The sequence below is a fragment of the Chrysemys picta genome, chromosome 6, assembly GCF_011386835.1.
Source record: "Chrysemys picta bellii isolate R12L10 chromosome 6, ASM1138683v2, whole genome shotgun sequence".
NCBI classification, from domain to species: domain Eukaryota; kingdom Metazoa; phylum Chordata; order Testudines; family Emydidae; genus Chrysemys; species Chrysemys picta.
In genome coordinates, this window is record NC_088796.1 from 20852012 (window position 1) to 20877691 (window position 25680).

At 43.5% G+C, this 25680-nt stretch overlaps 1 protein-coding gene and 1 long non-coding RNA gene across 3 annotated transcripts in view; one reads left to right on the forward strand and one right to left on the reverse strand.

The window, feature by feature from the left end:
- Nucleotides 1-1231, reverse strand: part of ATP8B1 (ATPase phospholipid transporting 8B1) — a 125975-nt gene extending 124744 nt beyond the window's left edge. The window contains exon 1 of one of the 2 annotated variants that reach the window (XM_065598792.1): nucleotides 871-1231. Coding sequence is in view for 1 of the 2 variants with exons in the window: in XM_065598791.1 (XP_065454863.1) it covers nucleotides 558-560 (3 nt within the window). In the remaining variant the exon portion in view is untranslated. Of the gene's footprint in view, nucleotides 1-557; nucleotides 579-870 lie in introns of those variants that run through there. The other variant, XM_065598791.1, reaches the window with a different exon arrangement.
- LOC135984213 (uncharacterized) overlaps nucleotides 1186-25680 on the forward strand; it is a 29876-nt gene continuing 5381 nt past the window's right edge. The window contains exons 1-3 of the long non-coding RNA XR_010602115.1: nucleotides 1186-1282; nucleotides 4183-4279; nucleotides 4508-4571. This is a non-coding gene — a long non-coding RNA (uncharacterized LOC135984213). The remainder of the gene's footprint in view (nucleotides 1283-4182; nucleotides 4280-4507; nucleotides 4572-25680) is intronic.

Here is a 25680-nt window from a genome sequence, read left to right on the forward strand (position 1 = left end):
TTTCCACTATATAAGCGATATTAATATTATTTAACGTTAAATAGCTAGTTTAGTTTTATGAAGCGCCTCCAGGCTCCTATCCTGGAGGTCAACTACAGAAACCTCTGAGATTGCGGTACTTAGCACACAAGTCTGTAGAGACAAACGCTGAAGGGTGACAGCACTTGCACCCTGAATCTAGCTGTGACCTGTTTGGATTCCTGTGGAGGAGCGACAAAAACCTGTTTGGCCTTTCTCTGGGGATCGGTTGTGTGGCTCTGAACTTTAGTCTGGGTTCAGGCAGAGCCACTCCTTCCCCCTGCGCTTGGCATGGCAGCCTCCATCCTTCCCATGGAGCTTGTGGCCTCGCTTTCTCGGGTCTGAGCAAGCCCACAGGAATAGCTCAGAGCCAGGGGCGCTGAGAGCCATTGAACCGAACCGTAAGCCCTGTGTGTGATGGGAACCACTTCAAGCCAGGGGGTGCTGCTGGCAGCACCCCTCGTTCCAGCGCCTATGCAGCGAGCCCGGCAGGAGGAAAGAGGAGGATCAGGAGTCAGTGAAAGTTAGAGTCACTTTACCATTGTCAGCAGCCGGCTGGGTTGAAGCGGCGCAGAGCCGCGCTGGGGCGGCAGGAGAAGGGCACGGCACTCATCGCCGGGGCGAGCGGCGTAAGGACACAGCCGGGGTGGGCTTGGGGGGAAGCGGCACCATTTAACCGCCCCCGCCCTCAAGCCCTTCAACCCGCCTCCAGAGCCGGGGGACACGCCGCCGCTCCTGCCCCAAACCACCAGCCAGGGCTGTCCCGCACGGAGACCCCCATATGCCCCTCGCCCCGGCTCAGGTGCGAGAGCCGCACACGGAGAGCAGCGCCCTGCCTCCGCAGCCCCTTACCTCTCGCGGAAACTTGGGCTCCGCCGGCCCCGCGGGCTCCTCCGGCCGCTCCTGGCAGCGCTTTCCCGCCCTACACCTGCATGCTCGCCTCGCCTCGCCCCGCTACCAGAGCAGAGGCGCACCAGCCGCCTGGGGTTGGCTCGGGCTCTCCCAGCCCTCCAATGGCGCTCCGCTCCCTTCGCAAGCCGGCTCAGGACTTGCCAAACTAGTTCCTCAACTCTACGCAAGGTGTCTGGCCGCAGGCAGGCAGGTTAGAGCCGGGTGGGGTGAGGGGGTGGGGGTGTTTGCTCATTTGGGCTCATCCTATTCGGGGGGGGGGGGGAGGAAGAGAAGGATCCACCTCTGCAGCAGCTGCCCTGAAGCCCTAACTAAGCCCTTCCCCTAGCCAGGGAAGAGCCCACGTGACTCCCAGGTAATAACAGCGGCCACCGGAGCAGGAGACTTCCCCCCTTCCCCATCCCCGCCGCAGGGGAGCGGCCTGAGCTGATCTCTGGTTACACTCTGTCTAGAGCGCGCTCCCACTGGCGAGAGACACCAGCAGCCCCGGCAGAACCATGCCCGCTCCTCCTGTGTCCACCTCCCTGCCCAGGCCTCCCCGCTCCCGGAGGGTTTGCAGGGGTTGGTTTGTTGTTATTGTGTGTGGTTCAAGGTTCCCAGCGGTACTCAACCTTGCCTTGGGCCCTGCTTAAAAATAAAAATGAACAATACCAGAATCATCTGAGGCAATTACTCATCTCTACTCCAGTCCCTCTAGCTGTATCAGTTGCCTAATTCGGGACTTCCCTGTAAGTGGGAATTGTCTTTTTGTTTTGTTTAAAAATTTAAATTAACCCCAACTATACATACAATATGATGGGGGCTAATTTAGCTACAACAAGTCAGGAAAAAGATCTTGGAGTCATCGTGGATAGTTCTCTGAAGATGTCCACGCAGTGTGCAGAGGCGGTCAAAAAAGCAAACAGGATGTTAGGGATCATTAAAAAGGGGAGAGAGAATAAGGCTGAGAATATATTATTGCCCTTATATAAATCGATGGTACGCCCACATCTCGAATACTGCGTACAGATGTGGTCTCCTCATCTAAAAAAGATATACTGGCACTAGAAAAGGTTCAGAAAAGGGCAACTAAAATGATTAGGGGGTTGGATTGGGTCCCATATGAGGAGAGATTAAAGAGGCTAGGACTTTTCAGCTTGGAAAAGAGGAGACTAAGGGGGGATATGATAGAGGTATATAAAATCATGAGTGATGTGGAGAAAGTGGATAAGGAAAAGTTATTTACTTATTCCCATAATACAAGAACTAGGGGTCACCAAATGAAATTAATAGGCAGCAGGTTTAAAACAAATACAAGGAAGTACTTCTTCACACAGCGCACAGTCAACTTGTGGAACCCCTTACTTGAGGAGGTTGTGAAGGCTAGGACTATAACAGTGTTTAAAAGAGAACTGAATAAATTCATGGTGGTTAAGTCCATTAATGGTTATTAGCCAGGATGGGTAAGGAATGGTGTCCCTAGCCTCTGTTTGTCAGAGAATGGAGATGGATGGCAGGAGAGAGAACACTCGATCATTGCCTGTTGGTCCACTCCCTCTGGGGCACCTGGCATTGGCCACTGTGGGTAGACAGGATACTGGGCTAGGTGGACCTTTGGTCTGACCCGGTACGGCCATTCTTATGTTATGTTCTTATGTTTCCCATTGAAAGAAGGGGAACTAAACCTGAGGCTCTCTTTCACAATGTGTTTGTGTACATTTGCATCTAATTATCTGTGGGGAAAGAAGCAAGGGTTTTTGTTTGTTTTGGTTTTTAAGCTCATTCAGTTTTGAGATAGAGTGAAACTTGTGCTAACGGCCACTCCATTTGATGTTAGGCCTCCTTAGGTGACCAGACAGCAAGTGTGAAAAATCGGGATGGGGTGGAGGGTAATAGGTGCCTATATAAGACAAAGCCCCAAATATTGGGACTGTCCCCGTAAAATCGGGACATCTGGTTACCCTAGGCCTAATCCCGTACAACAGGGAAATTGTAGTAGTTCCTTTTGGAAGCATCATATTTGAAAATAATTTGGGCAAAAAGCAGAGTGTAGGCTGGGGCAAAAATACAATACAGTTGTGCCCTGGTTTATGTTGTCACATATATCAGTATTGTCACTGGTGTCAGAAATTTGAATGTTAAAGATGAAATGAAAGGAGAAACAGAAAGAATTGTGGGTGTTTTGCTTCTTTATAATGGATTCAGAAGCCCTGGAATGATTTTTTCCAAAGGTATTTTGTCTATCTTTGTTTGTTTGTTTGTCTGTTTTTTACCTTAGAAATATCTGGAATATCAAGCCTGGTCTTCCCTGCTTTTTCTCGAAGACTCAGAAATAATAGTACTTCCCTACATCAAAGGGGTACTGTGAGGATAAACGCATGAAAGATTTTTAGATTCTCAGATACTGCTATAATGGGAGCCATATAAATACCTCAGATATCTAGATAGATATTAAATAGCTATTAAAATGATACCCAAAGAGATTTAAGCAATCTGTATAAAATTCACTTCCTTTCATGATTAATCACATGGCACTTCCTCATTGCTTGTAATGATGTCACAATCCCACCGGTTCTGGTGCTCCAGTTGCTAGAGTCCATCGTAGATGAGAAATGAGTGGATACTGCAAAAGGAAGCACAAAAAATAACTCTGTAAACAATAAGGCCTTTGTTACGTGTCATGGAGAAGCAAAAAAAAAGGACACAAATACATTTTGATATCTTTTGCTACTCACCTTGAAATCCTGATCTTTACAGGGTTAATAAACAGTTTTAACCCATTTATAACACATTTTGGAGATGTTAAAAAAGGTAGAAACAAAGCATCTTTTGTAACCCCAGATGGAGCTCAAGTGTGTTGCAGTCAGATCCTGAATATACTGTTGCCAGTTCACAATTTTATTGTGAGCCTGGCCATATTTGGTGGTTTTCTTGGAAACCACAGCTCCTGGAGTCATGTAATTAATTACATGGGATTCAGATTGCATGATGTAAAAGTTTCTAGCTCTCATAGTTGTGAAGAAGAGCTTGTAAATAAACCACAGGCACCCTAAAGGCTCATAACCTGGAAGGCGAAGAAAAAGAATCTACAATATATTATGTTTAAGCCAATCTCATGATTTTGGGGGAATCTGACGTGATTTTTGGACAGCTGGGCTTGGCAGTGCTGCCTATTGCTTAATTACACTGGCATTACCCTGGGAGTTATCAAAACTGTGAATGTGTTTTTTATAGTTTGTTTATTCACTTGCAACTCCCTTTTGCTCTATTTTTCAGGTTTTCTTCTTTTTGGATGAATTCTGAAGTTAAACATAAAACATCTTGAAAACAGACTGGAGAGTCGTCAAATGAAACAGACAAAAAAGTACTGAGAGTAAGTTTACAGCAACAGAGTTTCATAAAAATTCAGTGGAGGGTCTTGGGTACTAAGCCCTTTTGAGAACCTGGCCACTGATGTCCCTAACCCTAAATTTGGCAGCCTAAGAAACCTTCCAGATTGTTTAACCTGCAGGTCAGCATATCAGGCAATAATGTTTCAAATGCCTTCAAGGTGACTTAAAGAAAAGCACTCTGGAGCTCTAAAGCTTCTCTCTTTCATGAGCAGATATTGGTCCAATGAAAGATATTACCTCACCTACCTTCTCTATCTTCAAGACAATACTCAGGTAAGAGCCCTTCTGGGAAAACACTTGGGTTAAGACATACTAACAACTTCTTTAGCCTTTAAGGATTCTAGAGGCCCTCAATAAGTGCTCTCTGAGGGCATGTCTTCACTAGCAACGTTAAAGCGCTGGCCGCGAGAGCGTTTTAACGTGGCAGTGTAGTCACGGCATAAAAAAAACACCTCCACGCTGGGAATATTTACCAGCGTATAGAAACAAATATAGTCTCTGTTCCAAAGTGCTTAACAGACAGCTTGCAATATCTTCTTACACTGAAGTGAAAACAAGATCAAAACTACACACAGACCACAATGATAAAATAAAACAAATACTAAACCATTACTGCAAATGGATAATCCCACTCACGCTTCCATTGCACCATTTGCATCAAAGGTACTTATAGCTCCTTTGTTTTGTCCCAAAAAGTCAAAGTATTTGTCTGACATTAAGTTTTGATAAATCATCTGACAGCTTGTTTGCAATGGTTTCTGATGATTCTGTGCACTAGCAATCGTTATTTTTTGGTACCAAGTTTGTTCATACTTGTTTCAACAAAATTTGCTTAACTTCCTTCTGAAACATTGTGTTATTTCCACTGCTAGAGATTCATCATATAGTATCCATCAGCTAGAGTCTGGGTGTTATTGCAAAATCCCATATTTTCTGTTAGCTACTAACCTTCTCCAGCGATCAACTCCAGTGACTTGGAGTTGTTATCAGAAAGAAGGAGGAGAATTCAGAAAAGGATGTAGTGGAGTGTAGAGATTTGTGAGGGTGAACATGAGTGCAGGAATAGGGACAGGATGAATGGAGGAGGAGACAGAATGATGAGAGCAGAAAATATAGTAGGGTAAAAGGGATGAGGAGAAGGAAGTGGTAAAGTGAAGTTGACAAGGAGGAAGAGCGGGAGAAACCAAGAAGTGTTTGGAAAGCACCTAGCATACAGGGAGTGATACCACAAATAAATAAATACCTAAATAATAAAGAAGTGTGGAGAAGTAATGCAAGTGAGTTGTGAACTGTCAGAGAAATTAATTAGCCAGCACACCATACTGCAAGAAGTTAATCAATAAAATAAACCAGTTAAGCAATTTCAGATAACCAATAGAGCTGGTGGACATTTTTCATTTTAAGCATTTTTTCAGTAATAAAGTGACCCATTTCAAAACTGACAATTTTCACGAAAAATTGATTTTTTTTTTAAAAAATCGTGGTTTTTAACTAAACAAAATTGTTTCAGGCTTCTGGGGTTTTTTTTTTTTGTTTTTTCCCCCCCATTTCTCACCACTTGTTTCATTTTCACCCCTTTTCAGTGGCAAAATGAAAATAAAGGAAAAAAGGGGAGAAAGGAAAAGGAGAAAGGAGGAAAAATCTAAAATGGACACTGAATGTTTTATTTTGAAAAAAATAATTAAATTAAATATTTTGGTAAAACTTTTTTCACAAATTCCCCCAAACCCCCCAAATTATTTTTTCTAAACCTGCAATTATTTTGATTTTTTTTCTGAAAAAAATTAACATTTATTGACCAGCTCTAATTATCAAACAGAGCAATAAACTGAAGTCAAAGGTTTTACATCAGTATAAAACCAGTGGAAAAGACTTTAGAATCTGTCTCATTAAGTCCCTGTACTGTATCTCAGTTCACATTTGTGATGTCTGATTCTTGGTGGTCAATACTGTAATGAACTAGCTTAACAATAATATGTGAGCAGAGGGCAGTGTGATGAATTTTCTAAGGGTGAATATTCTATTGCTCTTCAGTTTCCGCACTGAGGGAAAGGTTCTGACTCTGTTGAGGGAAAGGTTCTGTCTCTGTTGAGAGAGAGTTTGAGACCCGGAAGGACAGAGAGAAAGGCAGCTGTTTCTGGTGGCTGTCAGTAGTCCCTGAGCTAGGATTTCTGGAATTAGCTGTGTGCAATTTGGTCTATCTCGATTTAACAGGATTTATGTACATAGTGTAAATAAACAGATTACATTGTTCCTGGCTGCATAACTTCAGTTTCTTTCCGTCAATACAAACTGACGAGCTGTGAGGCCATGAAACTGCATGAGTATCAAAAGATGGTGCATATGTGCAAACACGCATACACACACTATAAGCCACTTGTAAATTGTATTTTGCAAATAGTTACCCTATTTGCACACACAGTCACAGTAACTGTGCAACCAGGTAGTTTCACATTCACATGCACCGTTTGATACCGCAATCGCTTCCCTCACTTGTTTATAACTCAGAGCTTTAAACTCTCTGACTTGCTTTATCAATTTGTAACAAAACTTATCTCTTAGGGATGCTATGAGGCTTTACTAGCAAATGTTTGCAAATTGCTTTGTAGGTTTAAATACTACATAAGAGCAAATATTACTATTAGCAGGACTGGCATCTGTGCCAATAAATGGTTTGTTGTGCTATCAAGGATAAGCAGTTCTCTCTCAATAACATTGGAGGGCATGCATTTTCATGCAGTGAAAAATTTTATGCATCAAAAGACTCATTTTCCAACCATTAAGCAGCTAAAGGAGTAAAATTCAGTGAAAAGTATACTGTTCCTCCTCAAACAGACCCTGCGTCATCCATTTGAAAAATGGGCAAATGGAGTACTGATTCTAACAGTCATTCGAGCCATTTGAGTCAGTGGATATGTACTGACCCACATCATGTGGCGAGGATATTAGTCTTTTTTTAACCCTGGTTGATGCCAGAAAACAAATTCCAGCCAGTAACAGTGTGATCAGCATGTTACATCAGCATGTTACATCTTTATTACATCAATCATTACTCCAAGATGAACATGAAGAAACACAATACGAATTATTCCATTCTAGGAGTGAGAAAGCTTCCTTAGTTTCATTCACCCTATTTTGGCTTGGCATAAGAAAAAGACAGGCTATTTTAGCCTACCAGAAACTGTGTATTAATATTTCTCTACTCTACTTGAACCACATGTCATGCAGGCTGTGCATCAAAAGATCATCTCTTGCTTTGTCCTTTGGCCTCTTCCTGTGTGTTGACCCACTACAGCCTAATGGCAACACAATTTAGGCCTTGACTATATGGGGAAAATTGGCCTTTTAGCTATTCTGGTTTAATTTACCTTATTCTAGAGTAACTCCCCCAGGTGGACATTCTGTTCCACAATACAAGTGAATAGAGCGACCACTTTCTTAGGGAGCTAGTCTGGAATAGCTATAGCAAAATAATTTATTCCACAATAGCTATGCTGGTCAATTTCCCCATGTAGACAAAGGCTTTATTGGGATGGACACTTTTGTTCAGGTTCAAGCCCAAGACTGAGAGGGGGGAGTAGATTCCAGTAATTTGACTCTTCAGCACTTTTCCTTAAACGTTATGGGTTTCTCCTCTTTTTGGGGACAGCTGTAAGAATTATTGACACAATATTAATCTTACTAAAAACAAGATTAATTAAAACCAGAGAAAATGGACTTCACATACAAGAAATAGTTTGCTTAAACTCCTGAGAATGTTTCATCTTAATTAGCTTCTGATCTAGGGCTGCACCTTTGCTTTTCAAATATTTCCCCCAATTACCTGCACACACAATAGCATTTGGACTTGCTGCTTTCTCTGGCAGATGGACTGTTGCAGATATGAAGACCTTTTAATGATGATTAATAGCCATCCTTCAAAGGCTTTCCCAATGTGCACTTAGACACATGTCTAAAGGGAAAGGGATATTTCCCCATGGCTGGCAGGAAATGGAAAGGTTGCAAATACTCTAGGTACAATGTGCAATTCTGATCTCCCATGTTTAAGAAAGATTAATTCAATCGAGAACAGGTGCAGAGAAGGGCTACTAGAATGATCCGAGGAATGGAAAACCTACCTTATGAGAGTAGACTCAAAGAGCCTGGCTTGTTTAGCCTAACCAAAAGAAGGCTGAGGGGAGATATGATTGTTCTTCATAAATACATGAGAGGGATAAATACCAGGAAGGGAGAGGAGTTATTTAAATTAAATGCTAATATGGACACAAGAACAAATAGATATAAACTGGCCATTAACAAATTTACGCTTGAAATTAGATGAAGGTTTCTAAGCCTCAGAGGAGTGAAGTTCTGGAACAGCTTTCCAACCAGAGAGGAGGGCCAAAAGCCTATTTGGCTTCAAGACTCAGCTTGATAAGTTTATGGAGGGGGTGATCTGATGATATTGCCTACAGTGGCATGTGGCCAATCTGCAATTGCTCTCCAATGGCTGGTGATGGGACACTAGATGGGGAGGGCTCTGAGTTACTACAGAGAATTCTTTCCCAAGTGTCTGGTGGATCTTGGCCACATACTCAGGGTCTAACTGATCACCATATTTGGGGTTGGGAAGGAATTTTTCCCCAGGTCAGATTGGCAGAGACCCTGGGGTTTTTTTCCCCTTCCTCTGCAGTAGGGGCACGGGTCACTTGCAGGTTTAAACTAATGTAAATTGTGGATTCTCTGTAACTTTAAGTCTTTAAACCATGATTTGAGAGGACTTTAGTAACTCTACCAGAGGTTAAGGGTCTATTACAGGAGTGGGTGGGTGAGGTTCTATGACCTGCAATGTGCAGGAGCCCCAGGAGGTCAGACTAGATGATCATGATGGTCCCTTCTGACCTTAAAGTCTATGAATCTGGCCTCTGCTGCTTCCTACAAGTTGTGCACAGACTGACTCCATCACTCCCTGCTTACCTGCCGCTCTCCAGCTCCTGCTGCAGCCTACTAGGCAGAAGCTCTGTGGCTCCTGCTTGCCATGGCGTCCCTCAGAAGCTTGCTATGCAGATTCTGCAGAGAGAGGTGTTACATCCTGGGTTAGGGACTTTTAGAGTTTCTGCTTCCCCCCGCCCTATATTGGCCCAGGGAGGGGAATGTTCCTGTACATCCGGGGTTCTCAAACTGGGGGTCGTGACCCCTCAGGGGATCGTGAGATTATTACTTGGGGGGTTATGAGCTGTCAGCCTCCACCCCAAACCGTGCTTCACCTCCAGCATTTATAATAGTGCTAAATATAAAAAAGTTTTTTTAATTTACAAGGGGGGTCTCACTCAGAGGCTTGCTGTGTGAAAGGGGTCACCACTACAAAAGTTTGAGAACCACTGCTGTACATCTACCCTGGAGGTTCATAGGTCAGTGGGGTGGGGTCTAATGGGATAGTATCACAGTAGTGTCCTATTTGGTGCATATAGGGGGGATTAGGGAGAGGTAGTACCTCTGTCAGAGGAACATGTCATGCTCCTTTGGGAATAGTTCATCCACTTTGGTCCCCACCCTATACCCAGCTCTCACTGGCTCCAAGTAGATGTTTGCATGTGACACACCCCGGTAAACCGCTTTGACAAGCGGACTAAACCGGGTGAGGGTAGCTGATAGGACTTCTACCCATGGCGATACAGGGAAATTGCCTTTCTCTAGCATGAGAAGACTGTTCCAGTGGATTAGGTGGAGGAAATCAATTTGTGATTCAATGGCCATGAAGGTGGTTCAGCAGCCTGCTGTGGGGCGTGAAGAGCATGACAAGGCACTGAAGATGTCCTGATCTCCCACTGCACCTAAGGAAGTCCCCAGCTGTAATGATTCCTCGTGCTGCTGGAATCTGGCTTCCACAGCCGAGAAAGTGGGACTGCCCCTGTGCAACAGCTTTCTCGATTAAAAATTTCCCGCACAGGTTTTTTTCTTGTAAATGGCAACCCATCAGCATAATCTTATTATTAATCCAAGTCCTGCAGCGATAGGGGCATGGCAAAGCAACGGGTGGAGATGACCACTGGTAGTCTTAGTAGCCACAATCCTGCACATAGGGGCCTTGGGACCAAAGGCCATTCAACTCCATCCCTGGGTCAGCAGAGAAGTTCGGCAGCATCCTAAGCGATTGAGCAGCCCTTTTTAGGATAGCACTTCTCACACTTTTTAAAGGAGGGGGCTAAAAAAGGTGCCCTAAACAATGCCTGCCCCATAACATCTGGCCGGACTACCACAGCTAGCTGATCATCCTACAGCAGTCAAAAAACAACACAGAAGAAAAGACTCATTTTAGGAGCACCTTTATGGATGGAGGCAATGCATGAAGGCCTGCAAGAAGAACAGCTCTTGTCTCTAGAGAACTTGCCCGCTACAATACTGATATTGCAGCACTGAGTGAGACTGGACTGTCCAGTGAAGGCTCCCTCGGTGAGCTAGGAAGCAACTACACTTTGTTCTGGAAAGGAAAAGCAGAGGATGAAGACAGGATACATGGAGTTGGATTTGCAATCAGAACATCTTTCCTGCAACAACTTCCTGATGGCCTGAATCAGGGGCGGCTCTATATTTTTTGTTGCCCCAAGCATGCCAGTCAGGCAGCCTTCGGTGGCATGTCTGCGGGCGGTCCCCGGTCACGCGGATTCTGCAGCGTTTCTGTGGGTGATCTGCCGGTCCCGCAGCTTTGGCGTACCCGCCGCCGAATTGCTGCTGAAACCACAGGACCGGTGGACTTCCCGCAGGCATGCCGCCGAAGGCTGCCTGACTGCCGCCCTCACAGCGACTGGCAGGCCGCCCCCCAAGGCTTGCCGCCGCAGGCACATGCTTGCTGCGCTGGTGCCTTGAGCCGCCCCTGAACAGGTGTAGTCTAAGCCCTTCTTCCCCATGCCCTGGTTGATTTTGGCATAGATGTTAGCGTTTCTTCTGCTGGTTCGGAGCTCTGCCTGTACAGACTCTTCTTCCCCCACAGCAATAAGATCCACTACTTCCTGTGTGCTCCAGGCTGGAATGTGTTTGCAGGCTTGAGCATCCATTGTCAGCTGTGCTGACGAGCTGTCCATGCCGATCAAACAGGAAATGAAAATACAAAAGTTCCCGGGGCTTTAACAGGGGGGCAGCTGTTTCCTGTATACCTGACTGAAGTGCAGTAGAGTTGAAAGTGCTCTCCAGAGCGGTCACAGCGGAGCACTGAGGAGGCCAATTCATTCGAATTACACAGCGCAGTGTCTACACTATCCCCATGTTGACACGTGGATATCGACTAAAGCGATACGCGTCTCATGGAGGTGTAGTACAGAAGTCGACTTTACAAGCCCTTTAGGTTGGCTGAAGGGACTTGGTAGTATAGACACATACATTATTAACTCGACCTAACATGGCATATGTTGACCTAACTTTGTAGTGTAGACCAGGCCTAAGTCTGGGTCAGAGGGAGACATCTCTCTCCACTCAGGATTCACAGCCATGCAACCTCTCTTGGAGCTAGGTACCTAAGTGCTTGCTCAGCTCCCCCCACCCCAAAAAGTAGCATGACTGGAACTCGGGTTCTTGCACCTTAGATGAGTGCCCTACCCATTCGGCTATAGAGACAGACTCACTCACTCTCTGGCCCAGTGTATATTTAATTAGTCAGACACAGTGGAACAGTGTGAATAGCAGAGGCGGAGCGCATTCTGTAACAGAATGCCCCACAACCCAGTGGAAAAGGGCACACTTCTGCAAGGAGGAAGACCCAGGTTCAAATCGCTGCTCTACACCGAATGGGCAGGGGGAATTGATCCTGCATGAATAGTCTAACCACTGGACTAAAGGTTAGAAGGGAGATGATAATTTCTCCAGTACTGTTTTGTGTAGGGTCTGATCTGGTAAGCAGCTGCTGAGAACACCCACTGGATCAAGCCCCATGTGTGAGATAGGCACGGCAACACCTAGTTTAGGAATCCCACTGGAGCTTAGGTATGAGCTAGGCATCTGAGCGCCTAGACAGAGGTGACTGTGCACGTGCCCAATCACAGATTTTTAGTGCCATGGGGACTTCACCAGTGGAAATCTAGGTTGGGGCTTTAGGCACCTACAAAGTTAGGCAGCAGCTGAGCAGAGGTTTGGAGGATATTTGCATTTTGGATTTAGGTGCCAAAAGTGGCAGTTAGATGCCTAAATCTCCTCATGGCCCTTAGTCCCTCACAGACATTAATTATTGTATCTTCTGAGAGTTAGGAATTAATATCCCCATTTTACAGATGGGGATGGAGGCACAAACAATTTGAGTGATTTTTACAAGAGCACAAAGGAAAACTGTAGCAGAGCTGGCCATTGAACCGAGGGCTCCTGAGTCTCCATCCAGCTTCTTAAACACAAAACCATCCTTCCCTTCTTAACAGCATAATTCTTCTCACAACTGATATTCTCACACTGATAATACTTGATTATAAATATTCTGTTCCATTCTAAAAGGAGAAGGCTCCAGGCAAATGCAACTGTTTCTATGCACAAATGTCCCATGCAGCTATCAATGTTCAGACTTTTAGTCAGACCTGAGCTTGCCATCTGAACTCTTTAATGATTAAATAATTATCTTAAGCCATTTGCAAGACAAAAACTAATGTCCACCATGATGACAATTCAAGATGAATCACAGGACACAATGGATGATGCTATGAACAAGAACCTTCCTGAGTGCTGTAGTCACAGCAGAAATATGATTTTAGCTGTAATGTGTTTTTTGTTTTTTTTTTGTTTGTTTTTTTTGTGTGTGGCAGATTCAACAGTTTTACAGATATTTTTTCCTTCTCTGGCTTGAGGTTGGTTGGATCACATTTTGGTGGATTGAGCATAATAGGAGATTTGGTCAGTTTGCTTCTTGGATCTGGGGTGGGCATGGCAACTGTAATGTGTTTGATTCGCGACCACTTTGGACTTTGCTCATTTGACCAATATGTGAATTTAAAGATTTTCACTCATGACTCACTGTAGGGTAGATCCATGCCATTTTAGAATAAAACTCTGCCCCAGTTTATAAAGCTGCTTATATCATTTTCATAATTGTCTCAACTTTGCAAGGTGCAAAAAAACCATCAAAAAGCAGGAAATTGAGTGCTAAGGCTAGTGCTCTGTAATTTATTGTGCGCTATAGTGCTTTTCTTTTATCTTCTTTACAGTAGTGAGTGTTGAGGACAGATTGTCCGAAGTAATTTTCTATGTCCTGATTTTTGTCATATTTTGTGCCACAATCTTAAAATTCTTGAAAAATGGATCAGTTGAGGTTTTGGGGGACACTGTTCAAAGGCAGATGTGTGGAGACCCAAGAAGACTTCCTTAACCAGGACTGGAAAGCAGCCAGATTGAAGTTTTGAGTATCACTAGTGTCAGGGCCGGCCCTAGATCAAATGGCGCCCCAGATGAGGAGCGTCTACTGACCCACCCCTTCCATTGTATGATCACTGGCCATAAAGTTTAGGCAGAGTTTAGGGTCACTGGCCATAAAGCTGCACCCCGAGCCTGGCGCCCCCCAAGCTCAGCACCCCAGGTGTCTGGGTTACCTGTCCCTAAATCCGGCCTTGACTAATGGGACCAGAAAAGGAGATTGTAGCTAGCTGCAACTGATATGGCAAAATGGTGAAGCAGATATCCCGATTCTTCTGCCCATGGATGGCATCTCTCTAGCTGAAATGTCTCCAGGACAGACAGCCCTGAGTAAATGCTCTTAGGAGAGAAGGTTAGCATGGCACCCTACAAAATATGGATCCCTTTGCTGCTACACACTTTTCCCATACCTAGGACTAGCCCTGCTTTAAACTAGACATGTCTTAGCACTTTCTTGATTCTGAATGTTAATTAGCTCTTAAACAGTGCAGTTCAAGAGGGATTCTGTCTTTGTAGTGCATTCTCCATTCTAAGGGATAAATTCTTTTTCTCCATACACATTCAGGATTCCAGCTGATATTTTTTGAGAGCTCCACATGCATATGGAGAGAACTGCCCCCTGCATTTTAGAGAGAGAGAGAAATTTAATCCACCATAAATTGGCTTAATAGTTGTTGTGTGAGGATTCAAAAATAATTTATTTTGTGTATTGAAAAAGGTGTGTAGCCTCCATACCTGATTTGTTCAGGATATTAGAACACATTAGCCCTGAGGTTCTGATCTAATTCCAATTAGGGTCATTACATTCTGCCTATAGTACCTGAATGCCTCACAGTTTCAATTAGATGATGTACTCTTCCTTGCTTTCTCTATGAAATTGTTTTGTAATAAACGTAATAAATGTTTGTCCCTGGAATAATTTGCCATAGCTTCTATTTTATCTTTCTATCATTACATGATAGAAAGCATAAGAGGTGTTTCTACTTCAAGCTGTACAGTTGTCTCTGTTGTAAGTGCAGTTCACAACTTACAGAAAGAAAGAGGTCACTTATTATGATCTCTCATTCATGCAGTGCATACTTTATTGAACAGACTGGCAAGACTAGCCTAGGCACACAATGATTATGGGAATAGCAAACTATAGTGGCTAAGCTAGGTATAGAGATCTGTCATAGCACAGTGCTCACACTCTGCAGAACATAAAAACTGGAATGACACCAAGGGAGTGGGGGATGTTCCAGGAGGCATGTTTATTTTGGGGGTTGGTACAGAGACTTGGTTGAGTGTTGTTTAAATATTTCTTCAGAAAGTGATATTTACATTTCTGATGTTTACATTTTGTATTAAATAGTCTGGTATTAAATATATTAGTTTCATTTAAGAAAGAGACAGAAAAGGAAAATTAACACTTGAAATGACTAGGTGCACAAAGCAACTTTGTGTAGAGATTAGTGTCATCCATGTAAACACTGCTGCCAGCACTTACATTCCTTCCATTAGACTCTGTGCACACTGTGGTTTGTAACTTTTTAAAAACCTTTTAAGATACAAACAACCTAACATAACTGTAGCTAGAGATGGGCTTGAGCTGCAAAATTTGAATCTGGAACTGAATTCTGATCTTCCCTACTCCAGGATTTGGCAACATTCAGATCTGGAGGTTTGGTCTGAGCCCATTTCTAGCTGGAACACAGCTTGCGTCTACAGCATCATGTAAGAAACCCTCTGTAGCCTGGTTTCAGCTAACAAAGATGTTTTTAAAAAATCCCCTTTCACACTGGCTGCGGTGGCTGTTCATGAAGGGCCAAACCCCACCAGTAGTATCACAACTGTGTTTAAGTGTGTTACTTCAGGTTGCAGAACCACCTGCTGCCACTGGGGCACATCTGGTGGGTCTGGGAGAACTCCAGCCCCTGGAGGCCGCAATACACCTGGATGCCAAGAGAGGATCTCTGGCCCTGTAGCACATAGCAGAGTGATGATGCAGAACAAAAGTATCCGGCAGGTAGCCCCACAAAGCTATTGGAATGTGCTCTCTGTTACCTCTTCTCCTGCTTTTCCAGACTAAATAACAAGTAGGTGGGGGGGCTTCTGATGTATGGTGGGTGTCAGGTCAGAGGGAGAATAGTTCTGAGCCTTGGGATGGGATATTTGGGCTTGGAGGGTTGTGTGTGTAAATGGGGTTAGGTTGATGGTGTATTCGTGACTTGGGACTGTCTGATGGGAAAGGGTTCAATGTTGAAGGAGTGATTCTGAGCTGTGGAGATTTTGAGTAAGAAGAGAAGGGGTTATCCCTTTTATATTACTGTTGATAATACACCACCCTGGCCTGTCACCCAAGCTCACATTCCTGGGGTAGTTTTTGACTGTTCTTTCACCCAGGGCCAATCGTGGGGGGCAGGAGGTCCATTTGGCCTGGGCCTCAAGCTCAAAGGGGGCCTCAAATTTAGACACTTGTTAATTTTTTGGCGTCTGATAAGTTTTGCAAATTGTTTTTATGCGCATCCCTATTGGACCAAAATGTGACATGCTCTCTCAGCTTAGAGCTGCAAATTTAAGCAAATAAGAGACATGATTTGGTAAAAGACATATTTTTTTAACTGATATAGATTTTGTCATATTAAAGAATTAAAAATGTTCATAAATATTAATAAAAATATATCGGTCCTGATGGCACAAGATTAGACCATGATGAACGTGTTCTCTCAGATCAGCTGATTATATAAACAAACCACTAGTAGTGGCTGGTGCTGGATCAAGTGTGTGCTGAAAGGTAGAGAATTGTTATATTTTAGTGTCTTTATAGTTTGCCGTCTAGTTGACTAAGGAATTATTTATTGGTGATAATTCCTCATTATTGTCTTCATATGGTAGCTAAAAGAGGTGACTGGTTGGTTGGTTGAGCCCTAGCTTGGTAGCTTGGCCATCATCATAGGCTTTCGTAGTCTATAGGCCCAAATTCAAGGTGAAAATTTGTGAGGACGATCTTGTATAGTGAGTTTCATGAGAGAACACGTTTGAAATTTTTGGACATTATCCCACTGTCTGTATCCATGTCTGTGTTTACTATATATATATGTCATCCCTTTGTCTTCAGCTTAGCCTGTTATATTATACCTTGCGTGCTTGAGTTTTGATTCAGTGATAAGGATAATAACCTGTGTGAGTGTTTCATTTTGTGTTCTTAATTAGTATTCCTTCGTTTTAATTCTTTTCAGCATTTGTGTACCATACAGCATTTGTGTACATGTTTACAGTAGAAGATTACAGGTGTAGATAAGCTACTTATTTACAGCAGAATATTTCAAGTATGGATAGGCTGCATATTGACCAGATAGATCACTACGAAGAGGAGATTTGAAAGTGGTGCAAGCAAGAGACAGCGAAAACAACTGAGTGAAGCAGCAGCTAAGAGCTCAAAGCCAATAACTTCATTTCTAAAACCACTGGAAAACACACCTTACCCAACAAACAATGCTACAGATAATGAAAACTCCGCAACTGCAACAGGCAATATTTCAATGCCAATACCTGAACATGAGGACAGTAGTCAAGAAGGAGATGTGCCAACAGTAACAGATGTAGCAGAGGATCCTGTGTACAGTCAAGAAACTCAACAGCAACAGGAAGATGTAGATCTTACACAGCAAGAGCAATTCATGAGTTTGACTGTGACTGACATTGGAATTATTGACAAGAGCAATGCTGCTCAAATGCAATCTTTTCTTCAAATTAGTTGTTGTGAAATTCCAAATAACATTCCACAAGATGCTGATAATCATGCTTTCCCTACTCGTCTGCTGACGAAAACTCTTCCAAATGGTGAGACCTGCACAAGAGACTGTTTATGGAAAAACAATCTCTGTTCTGTGAATCCTGCATCATTTTCAACAAAAGTGCTGCAAATGCATCTGTCAAGGCTGATTTCCCACTCTGGCACTCTGAGTGCAGAAGGTGGGGCCCTGCAAGGATTCTAAAAATTAATACTGGCCACTCCAGGCTTGTATTAAGCTCCCAAGGGAATTCCTTCCTGTGGGGTACCCTCAAGCCCTTTCACCCCCCACCCTCCGGGGAAGAGCTGAGAAAGAAAAACAAAGGAAATCTGCTGTTGCCACCAGCTAATTAAACATGTGCACAAACCTCTTAGGACACAAAAATCCAATCCTGTTCTTTAAAAAGATAAATTTTATTAAGAAAGAAAGAAAGAAAGAGAAAGAAAGAAAGAAAATACATCTGGAAACTCAGGCTATTGCTAGATTTAAAAAAAAAAAACCCTTACAAGGATTAAGCATCAAGAATAACTTTCTTGAGATCCAGCTTAAAGGTTACAAGCAAAACAAAAGCTTTTGGGGTTAGCACAGAGGAGTCCACAAGCCATAAAGAAAAAAAAGGAGATAAACCTGATCACGTCTTCCTAGACATTTCCTGATCTACTTACATATCTGGGGTTTCAGATGAGTAGTTTCTAGGTATAATACCGATAATTTTTCATACCTGACCCCAAGCTTCTTACAGCATAGTTGCAGCCCTGTGTGCCTCTCCCCGAGAACAACAACAACAGACAGACAAAGGGGAAGTTTTTTCTCAATTTTAAAAAGTTCTAACCTTCCCATTGGCTCTTCTGGTCAGGTGCCCACTCACTTTCTTTTACCTATGCATAGCAGTGATACTTTTTAACCCTTTACAGGTAAAGCAAGTAGAGAACAGTTACTAAGAGGGATTTTATAGCTAACTGGCTGGATGTCCATAACAGGGAGCTATCCCCACCCCCGCTTCATTTATCACAGCATCAGTTCTCTCTGATCAATCAATATGGAGTATCAACAGAGGTTGGAGGAAGTTGAAAGACCAAATACCATCAGATGAGAGTTCAACGTCACACAAAGAAAACTATATTGTATGGAAATCAGCCAGTAGGGCAGCATCAGCTGAAAGTTCAGCAGAGAATTTACTCTTGACTGAACTCTCTACAGAAAATAATAACTGGAAAATACTCCTTGAGTGCATCCTGAATGTCATCCTTTTTCTTTCTGAGCGGGGATTGGCTTTCTTTGGTTCCAGTCAACGTATTGGTGATCATGCAAATGGAAACTCTCTAGGCATAGTTGAGCTCCTCAGCAAATATGACCCACTTTTATCAGAACGTCTATTATCTCTCCACCTACATACAAAACAAGTTTATTGAGCTATGTGGGTCATTCGTACAAACAACAATTCAAAGTGCCAAGTATTTTTCAATCATTGTTGATGTCACTCCAGATTGTTCTCACAAGGAACAGACTACTATGGTTATTTGATATGTTAAGATTGTAGACTGCTCAAAATTTTCTATTGAAGAAAGGTTTATTTTGTTTAATAATTTCACGAGAAAACTGAAAAAGAAATTGCTGCTCTAGTACTAGCAATTCTAGAAGGTTTTAAGTTAGATTTTCAAGTCTGCATTGGTCAAGCCTATGACAATGGATCTAATATGGCTGGAAAGTACAAAGGTGTACAAGCAGTTCTGCTTGAGCATAATTCAAACTGTATTTTCTCCAGCTGTGGAAACCACACACTAAACCTTGTAGGTGTTGAATCATGCAAGGAGGCAATTACTTACCTTGGAACTGTTCAGCAAATGTACAATCTCTTCAGTAGCAATCCACAAAGGTGGGAAATTCTGAAGCAATATCTTCCTGTTTCACTGCATGGGATGTCCAAAACTAGATGCTCTGCATGGATTGATAGTGTTCAACCAGTTGCACAGCATTTGAATTCAGTGAGAGAGGCTTTAAATGAGCTTGAATCTCTCAATCTCACTGCACAGGCTCGAACTGAACTTCAGTCTATTCAGAAGCACATGTCCAAATTTGAATGTATTCTGATGTCCTCTTTTTGGATGAAGCTACTTACAATGATCCACCAAATTAATCTGGTAATTGCAGCACGCAATGCTACACTTGATGTTGAGCGGGATAACATTGAAAATCTTATCAATGACATTCAACAGATTCGTCAACAATGGGATGCAATCCTGACTGAGTCAAATTAGTAGCACAGAATATTGGCATTTCATCTGAGTTCTCCACCAATTGCAATTTACCTACTGAATCTGATGCCGAGCAGCATTATAGGGTCAATATCTTCCTTGTCGTCATTGACTCTATTCAATCAGGTCTTGCACGTCGATTTGAGTCACTGCGACTAATTTGTACCCTTTTCAGGTTTCTTTGGCAGTTCAACAGATTGAGTAAAAGATCCGCTTTCTGCAGCTGAACAATTTCAGCAACAGTACAACAAAGAAATCTCAAAAGCTCTCAGTGACGAGGACATCTTCCTCAAACGAATATATTCCACAAACTTTAAATTGGATTGCAAGCCAAAGGAATTACTTCAAGAAATACTCAAACTTAGACTCTGTGGGGTGTTTCCTAATATCACAATTGCATTGCATATTTTTGTCAGTTTGCCTGCATCAGTGGCTTCAGGTGAACGCACCTTCAACACGTTGAAGCAGGTAAAGAACTATTACGGTTCAACTATGGGACAAGAGTGTTTGAATGGGCTCACCATGCTTAATATCAACTGTGACATTGCACGAAAGCTAGATTTTTTCCTCAATAATCAGTGCATTTGTACAGAAAAAGGCTACAAAAGCATTTGTCAAATAAAAAAATATTCAAATTATGTCACTCTTTTTTTGGTGCCTTATTTTGTTTTCATGTGTCATCATTTTTTATTTTTATTATGGCTTGGGGCCTCAAAAGCTGGAAGTGGTCGGGGCCTTTCTGGGTGGGCCTGTTTTCACCCCACACATTCAGGCTGATAGAAATGGTGGGATTTGGTTTCTCCACAACATCTAAAAAACCTGTCTTCCTCTCTACCCCTAGAGCTAAAACAATTGTTCCTGGTCAAGTTATCTCCTACTTGAACCACTTCCTCTCTGACCTCACTGTTTCCCACCTTGCTCCCTCCAGCCCATCCAGAGTGCAGCAGCCAAAATTATCTTGCTTTCCCGCTGTTTGGACCTTATTGCTCCCCTATTCTTATCCTTTGTTCATCTAGATCCCCTTCATCTCCCAAATTAAGTCTCAGTATCTTATGTGAAGCCTTGAAGTCTCTGTACAACATGACTGCTGCCTAGTCTTTGGTCTTGTTTCTGATTGCCTGGGTCCCTCCCCCCATCATTTCCGCTCTCATCTCTTGTTTTGTTTCTGTAGCGGAGTGGTTACCCGCTCCTGCCCTGCGGGGCTTGAAACAGCCTAGGAGAGGGCTGTGGCTGGGGCAAGAAGCCTGGGCTGATTGGGGGAAAGTAGACTCAGCTGGGGCCATGCCCCAATCAGGCCCAGCTGGCTCCTATAAGAGGCAGTGAGCCAGGAGCCCACTCAGTCTCTCTCTCTGCATTCAGAGAGAGAAGGGCCTGGCTGCAGGGAGCTTTACCAGACACCTAGATTGGGAGCAGGGCTGGGGAAGGGCTAGAGGAGCTGGGAGCTTGTAGCAGGGTGGACACCTGCTCCGGCCTGGAAGGGCCTGAGATAGCCCAGGTAGCATGAAGGCTGAGTTGATTGAGGGAAGTGGCTGCAGCTGGGGCCATGCCCCAATCAGGCTTCAGCTGGCCTATATAAGAGGCTAGGAGCCTGGAGCTCAGTAGAGTCTCTCTCTGCCTTCAGAGAGAGAAGGGCCTGGCTGCAGGGAGCTAGACAGGGTACCTGAGTGGAGCAGGGCTGGGGAAAGGCTGGGGAGCTCCAGCCTGGATAGCCCCAGGCTGCGGCCTGGTAATAGGCAAAGGGGTACTGGGGGTTGCAGAGGGCAGCCCAGGGCTAGGCCAAGGCAGCAGGTCCGAACCCAACCTTGCCGATGATGAGTGGCCTATACTGCAGTCTGCCCCAGAGAGTGGGGGCTAGCTGGTGACTGGCAGTGGCCTTATCCTGAGGCGAGGTGGAGTTAGTGGGTGGGGGTTCCCCTGTGAGGGGAGACTTAGCATATGTATGGGTATTGCTAGGGGGCAGCACCCAGAGCAAGGGGCACCGGGGTCCTGGGAGGGACACGGGGGCCAGAGAAGACGAAAGGCGGATCACTGGCCTGCAGAAGGCGCTCCAGAGGCTGGTGAGCTAATTCCCTGGACGACCAGCAGGAGGTGCCGCCGGTTGAGTCTGCGCTGTGTTACAGTTTCCTTGTCTCACTTCTGTCTGTCACGACCTCTTTATCCCAGTGCACCAGGCTCCATCCTCTTGAAAACAGTATTCTGACACAGGGTTTACAAATACTAACAAATGACAATAAAATGTCGTTACCACTCCCACTAAGAAAAATGTTCTAAGTTATCTCACTGGGGGATTTCCCAGTACATCTTGTCTAACCTCTGTCTTTTAGGCTGTGGGGAACCCCTTCAAAGTTAGGGAGACTAATGGGGCTCCACGTGGGTGCAGAACTATGCCTGTGGGACTCCAACTGAAGAATTGGGGCCTAACTTTTTAGGTGCCTGTTAGGGAGACCCTGTCTGTATTTATGCATTGTAATTCACTTAGTACATTGTTGGCTCTTAAAAATAATAATGGTAAGGAATGAATCAGAACAAATGAAGATATTCTTTGCTCTTTAAACAATGGAACAAATGCTTTTTTATTTGAGGGTGTGCTCACTTTTATTTCTAGGTTTTATTCATACGCTTCTGTACATTATATTTAGTAAAATTTTCTTTCCCTCATATAAAGTTGGTTTAGAAAAATGAAAAATCAGTTGATGGCAAATTATAACTATAAAATAATCCTATCTCAGAAACTAGTATAACTTAACTAGTGAGAAATACAAACAGCCCTGGAAAACTTCACAGTATTGTCTAACGTTGTATTAAGGAGAACCTTATATAAATATCAGGCTACTGTGTTATTTTTTCACTTAGCCAGTAGAGGGAGCAATTCACCATGAAAAGCCAAAACTAGACAGAACTAACAATATTAATGCATTGACATGTTCATAGATTCTAAAGTTGATATTTGCTATGAGGCAAATTCTGATCTCAGTTACACTTATACAACCCCACTTGAGTCAGTAGAGTTACTCAGGTATAACAGAAGACAGAATTTGGGCTTGTGTGAGTATTGCACATAGCCACATGTAAGCTTTTGGAAAGTGACTAATGATTTTGGATGTTTCAATTTTTAGGCATCCAATGTGAGAAACTTTGAGAAGGTGAACTTTTCAGATGGTAGGTGCTGAGCACTTTCTAAAACTGAGGCTCCCTTACTGTACGTTTCAAGAAGTCAGACACTCAAAAATGGAGGGAACTAAAATCATTAGATACCTTTGAAAATCTTGACCATAGAGATTAAAATAATGAATATCAAAAGTAATGAAAATATTAACATCATTTAAATGTTAATATAGGAAGCAGAAGGATAGGGTGGGAAAGGAGAATGGAAACTTCAAGTGATTTTGGGTACATTTCAGAAATACATCCAGACATTTCAGGGATTAATCAAACCAAGTCTTAGAACTTCTTAAAGTACATGAAATAACAGAAAAGTTACAATATTCAGTGATAAATTCAAAATATACATACTAATGCTATATATAGGAATGTAAGAGAGGAAGCATGGTTTAAGGATTAGAGCAATGAACTGGGAAACAGGTGAAAGCGGTTCTATTCCTGGCTCTGTCATATGTTCCCCATGTGAACGTGGGAGTTTGCCGTTGACTTCAGTGAAATCAAGATTAGTTCTCTTGCAGTGCACAAGGTGACAATGTTAGGTAGTAGTCTGTACATTCCGTATGCAAGGGAGATAGAGAACCAGGAGCTTCCTTTGGCTGGTGGAGAAGACCGGGGCTCTCCACAGGTCAGACACCTTGGAATAACTGAGAAGCCACACTGGTATGGTAGTCTTCTGAATTCCCCATGTGTGGGGGTATGGGACGCTGCACACCCCTTACTCCTGAATTTTGATGGGTCATGATTAGGCCCCCTCTGTTTCTCCAAGTGCCATTGTATAATTATTTAATGTGGTTATCACAAAGGTAAAAACTTTCAATATCTCAAAACAGCAAAAGCTTTTCAAAAGAGCCTAAGTGACTTAGGAGCATAAGACCTGTTTTAAAAAGTGACTTAGGCCAGGTCTACACTAAAAAGTGAGGTAGGCTCAGCTACATTGTTTGGGGGAGAGTGGGTGAAAAATCCCCCATCCCCTCCACCCCCTGAGCGACATAGTTAAGCCAACCTAACCCCTGGTGTAGACAGCGCTAGGTCGACTGAAGAATTCTTTCATCGACCTAGCTACCACCTCTCAGGGAGGTGGATCAACTCCAACAATGGGAGAACCCCTCCCATTGCTACAGTAAGTGTCTACACTGAAGCTCTACAGCGGTGCAGCATTTCTAGTGAAGACATAGCCTGTGGGACTGAGGAGTCTGCATTTGGTAAGTCTGCCTGTGTTCTGTGCCTTTCCCTGTAGTAAGTTTGTATTTACTACTGTGATGCTTCTCTGATCCATAACTCAGGCTACAATTTAGTCACTGAGGTTACGGCAGTCACAGATTCCATGACTTGACAGGATCTCCTATGAGTTCTTCTGCTTCAGCTGTCAGCTGGAACCAGGACACTGCTGCCCCTGCCCTGTAGCTTTGGGGCGGGGAGGCCTGCAGCCAGGCTGTGTGCCCCTGTCCAGCAGCTGTGGCCAGCTCTGGAGCAGGGGGCTGTGCACCCCCCATGGCTGCGACCCTCGTTGTAGCCGCTGGGGCTGTGCCCCCTGCCATGGTGGGGGGTTCGGCCTGTCAGTCTCCCCACCTCCGCATGAGGCTCCATTCCTCTTTTTTCACACTCACTCTCCCTCTCCCTGGTTATTTTTAGTAAAGTCACGGATAGGTCCTGGGCTCCGATAATTTTTGTTTATTGCCCGTGACCTGTCTGTGACTTTTACTAAAAATAACCGTGACAAAATCTTAGCCTTACCCATAACAATTCATAGATTCTGTGTCCTCTAGCAATCTCTGTATCTGTATGCTCTATAACAACCTAGCATTGTGTGTTTTTGATGTGTCTTCCCAGTAGGCAGCATACTGTCTTTTCAGGGTTTGACCTAACCATGTGTTTCCATGTTTGTTTTTGAACAGTTGTTTTTGTATATTTTTGATTTAGTAACTTGCATTGTTGCCTCATAGGAATGTGTCTATCAGATTTCCATTTCAGGTATGGCATCGCTTTCTGATGAAGAGAAGGTAACAAAAAAACAAAGTATTTTGTGTAGATGTCTAACATGGAATCATCCTAGTTCTGGTGGGCTTCAGCCACTGTTGGGAGTGTTCCTGTAAAAAGATATTGTAGCACTTGTTTGCAGACTTGCAGATGCAAGAGTTTCTGTAGGGTTGTCGTTCCATTGAGTATATTCTGCTGTTAAGAGTTGTGCTCCGGACTTGCTGCACTGCTAGAAACATGGTGCGAATTAAACTGCCAAACAGTTTGAGCAGTAGCTTTTTATGAGTTTTACAACAACAACAAAATCTCCAAGGAGAAAGAAACTTATTAATTTAGCAATAGCGCTCACAGCTTCAATGCACTGTACAAACATTAACTAAATTAATCCTTATCGCAATTCTGTGGGTTAAATACTAGTAAGTAATTTTATTGAGTTAAATATTACTGAGGATTCTGCCAAGCATTGCATAAGGTCAGAAGAATACCTAGCTAAAATCAATCTCAGTAAATTAGCATGGTTAGCTATACATCCAAAGGCTCCTAAGGAACCATTGAGATTGTCACAGGGACCACTCTCCTCCCTCCTCTCCCCACCCACTGGCAATCACGTAGCCTGTTACCACAGTTGTAAACATGTGAAAATAATATTTTAAAGGCAATTTAATAGCTGTGTAATGGGATCTACAAACCCCATACTGAACAAAGGCAGAAGGGGAAGGGCAGCCTCCCCTACCTATAGGCAAACCACACCCCCATGCAATTACCATAACTGCCAATCACCCTTAGCTGCAATCAGTGAGGAAAACAAGGCCTGCAATAAAAGGAGAGAGTTCAGAGAGTAAAAGGAGGCAG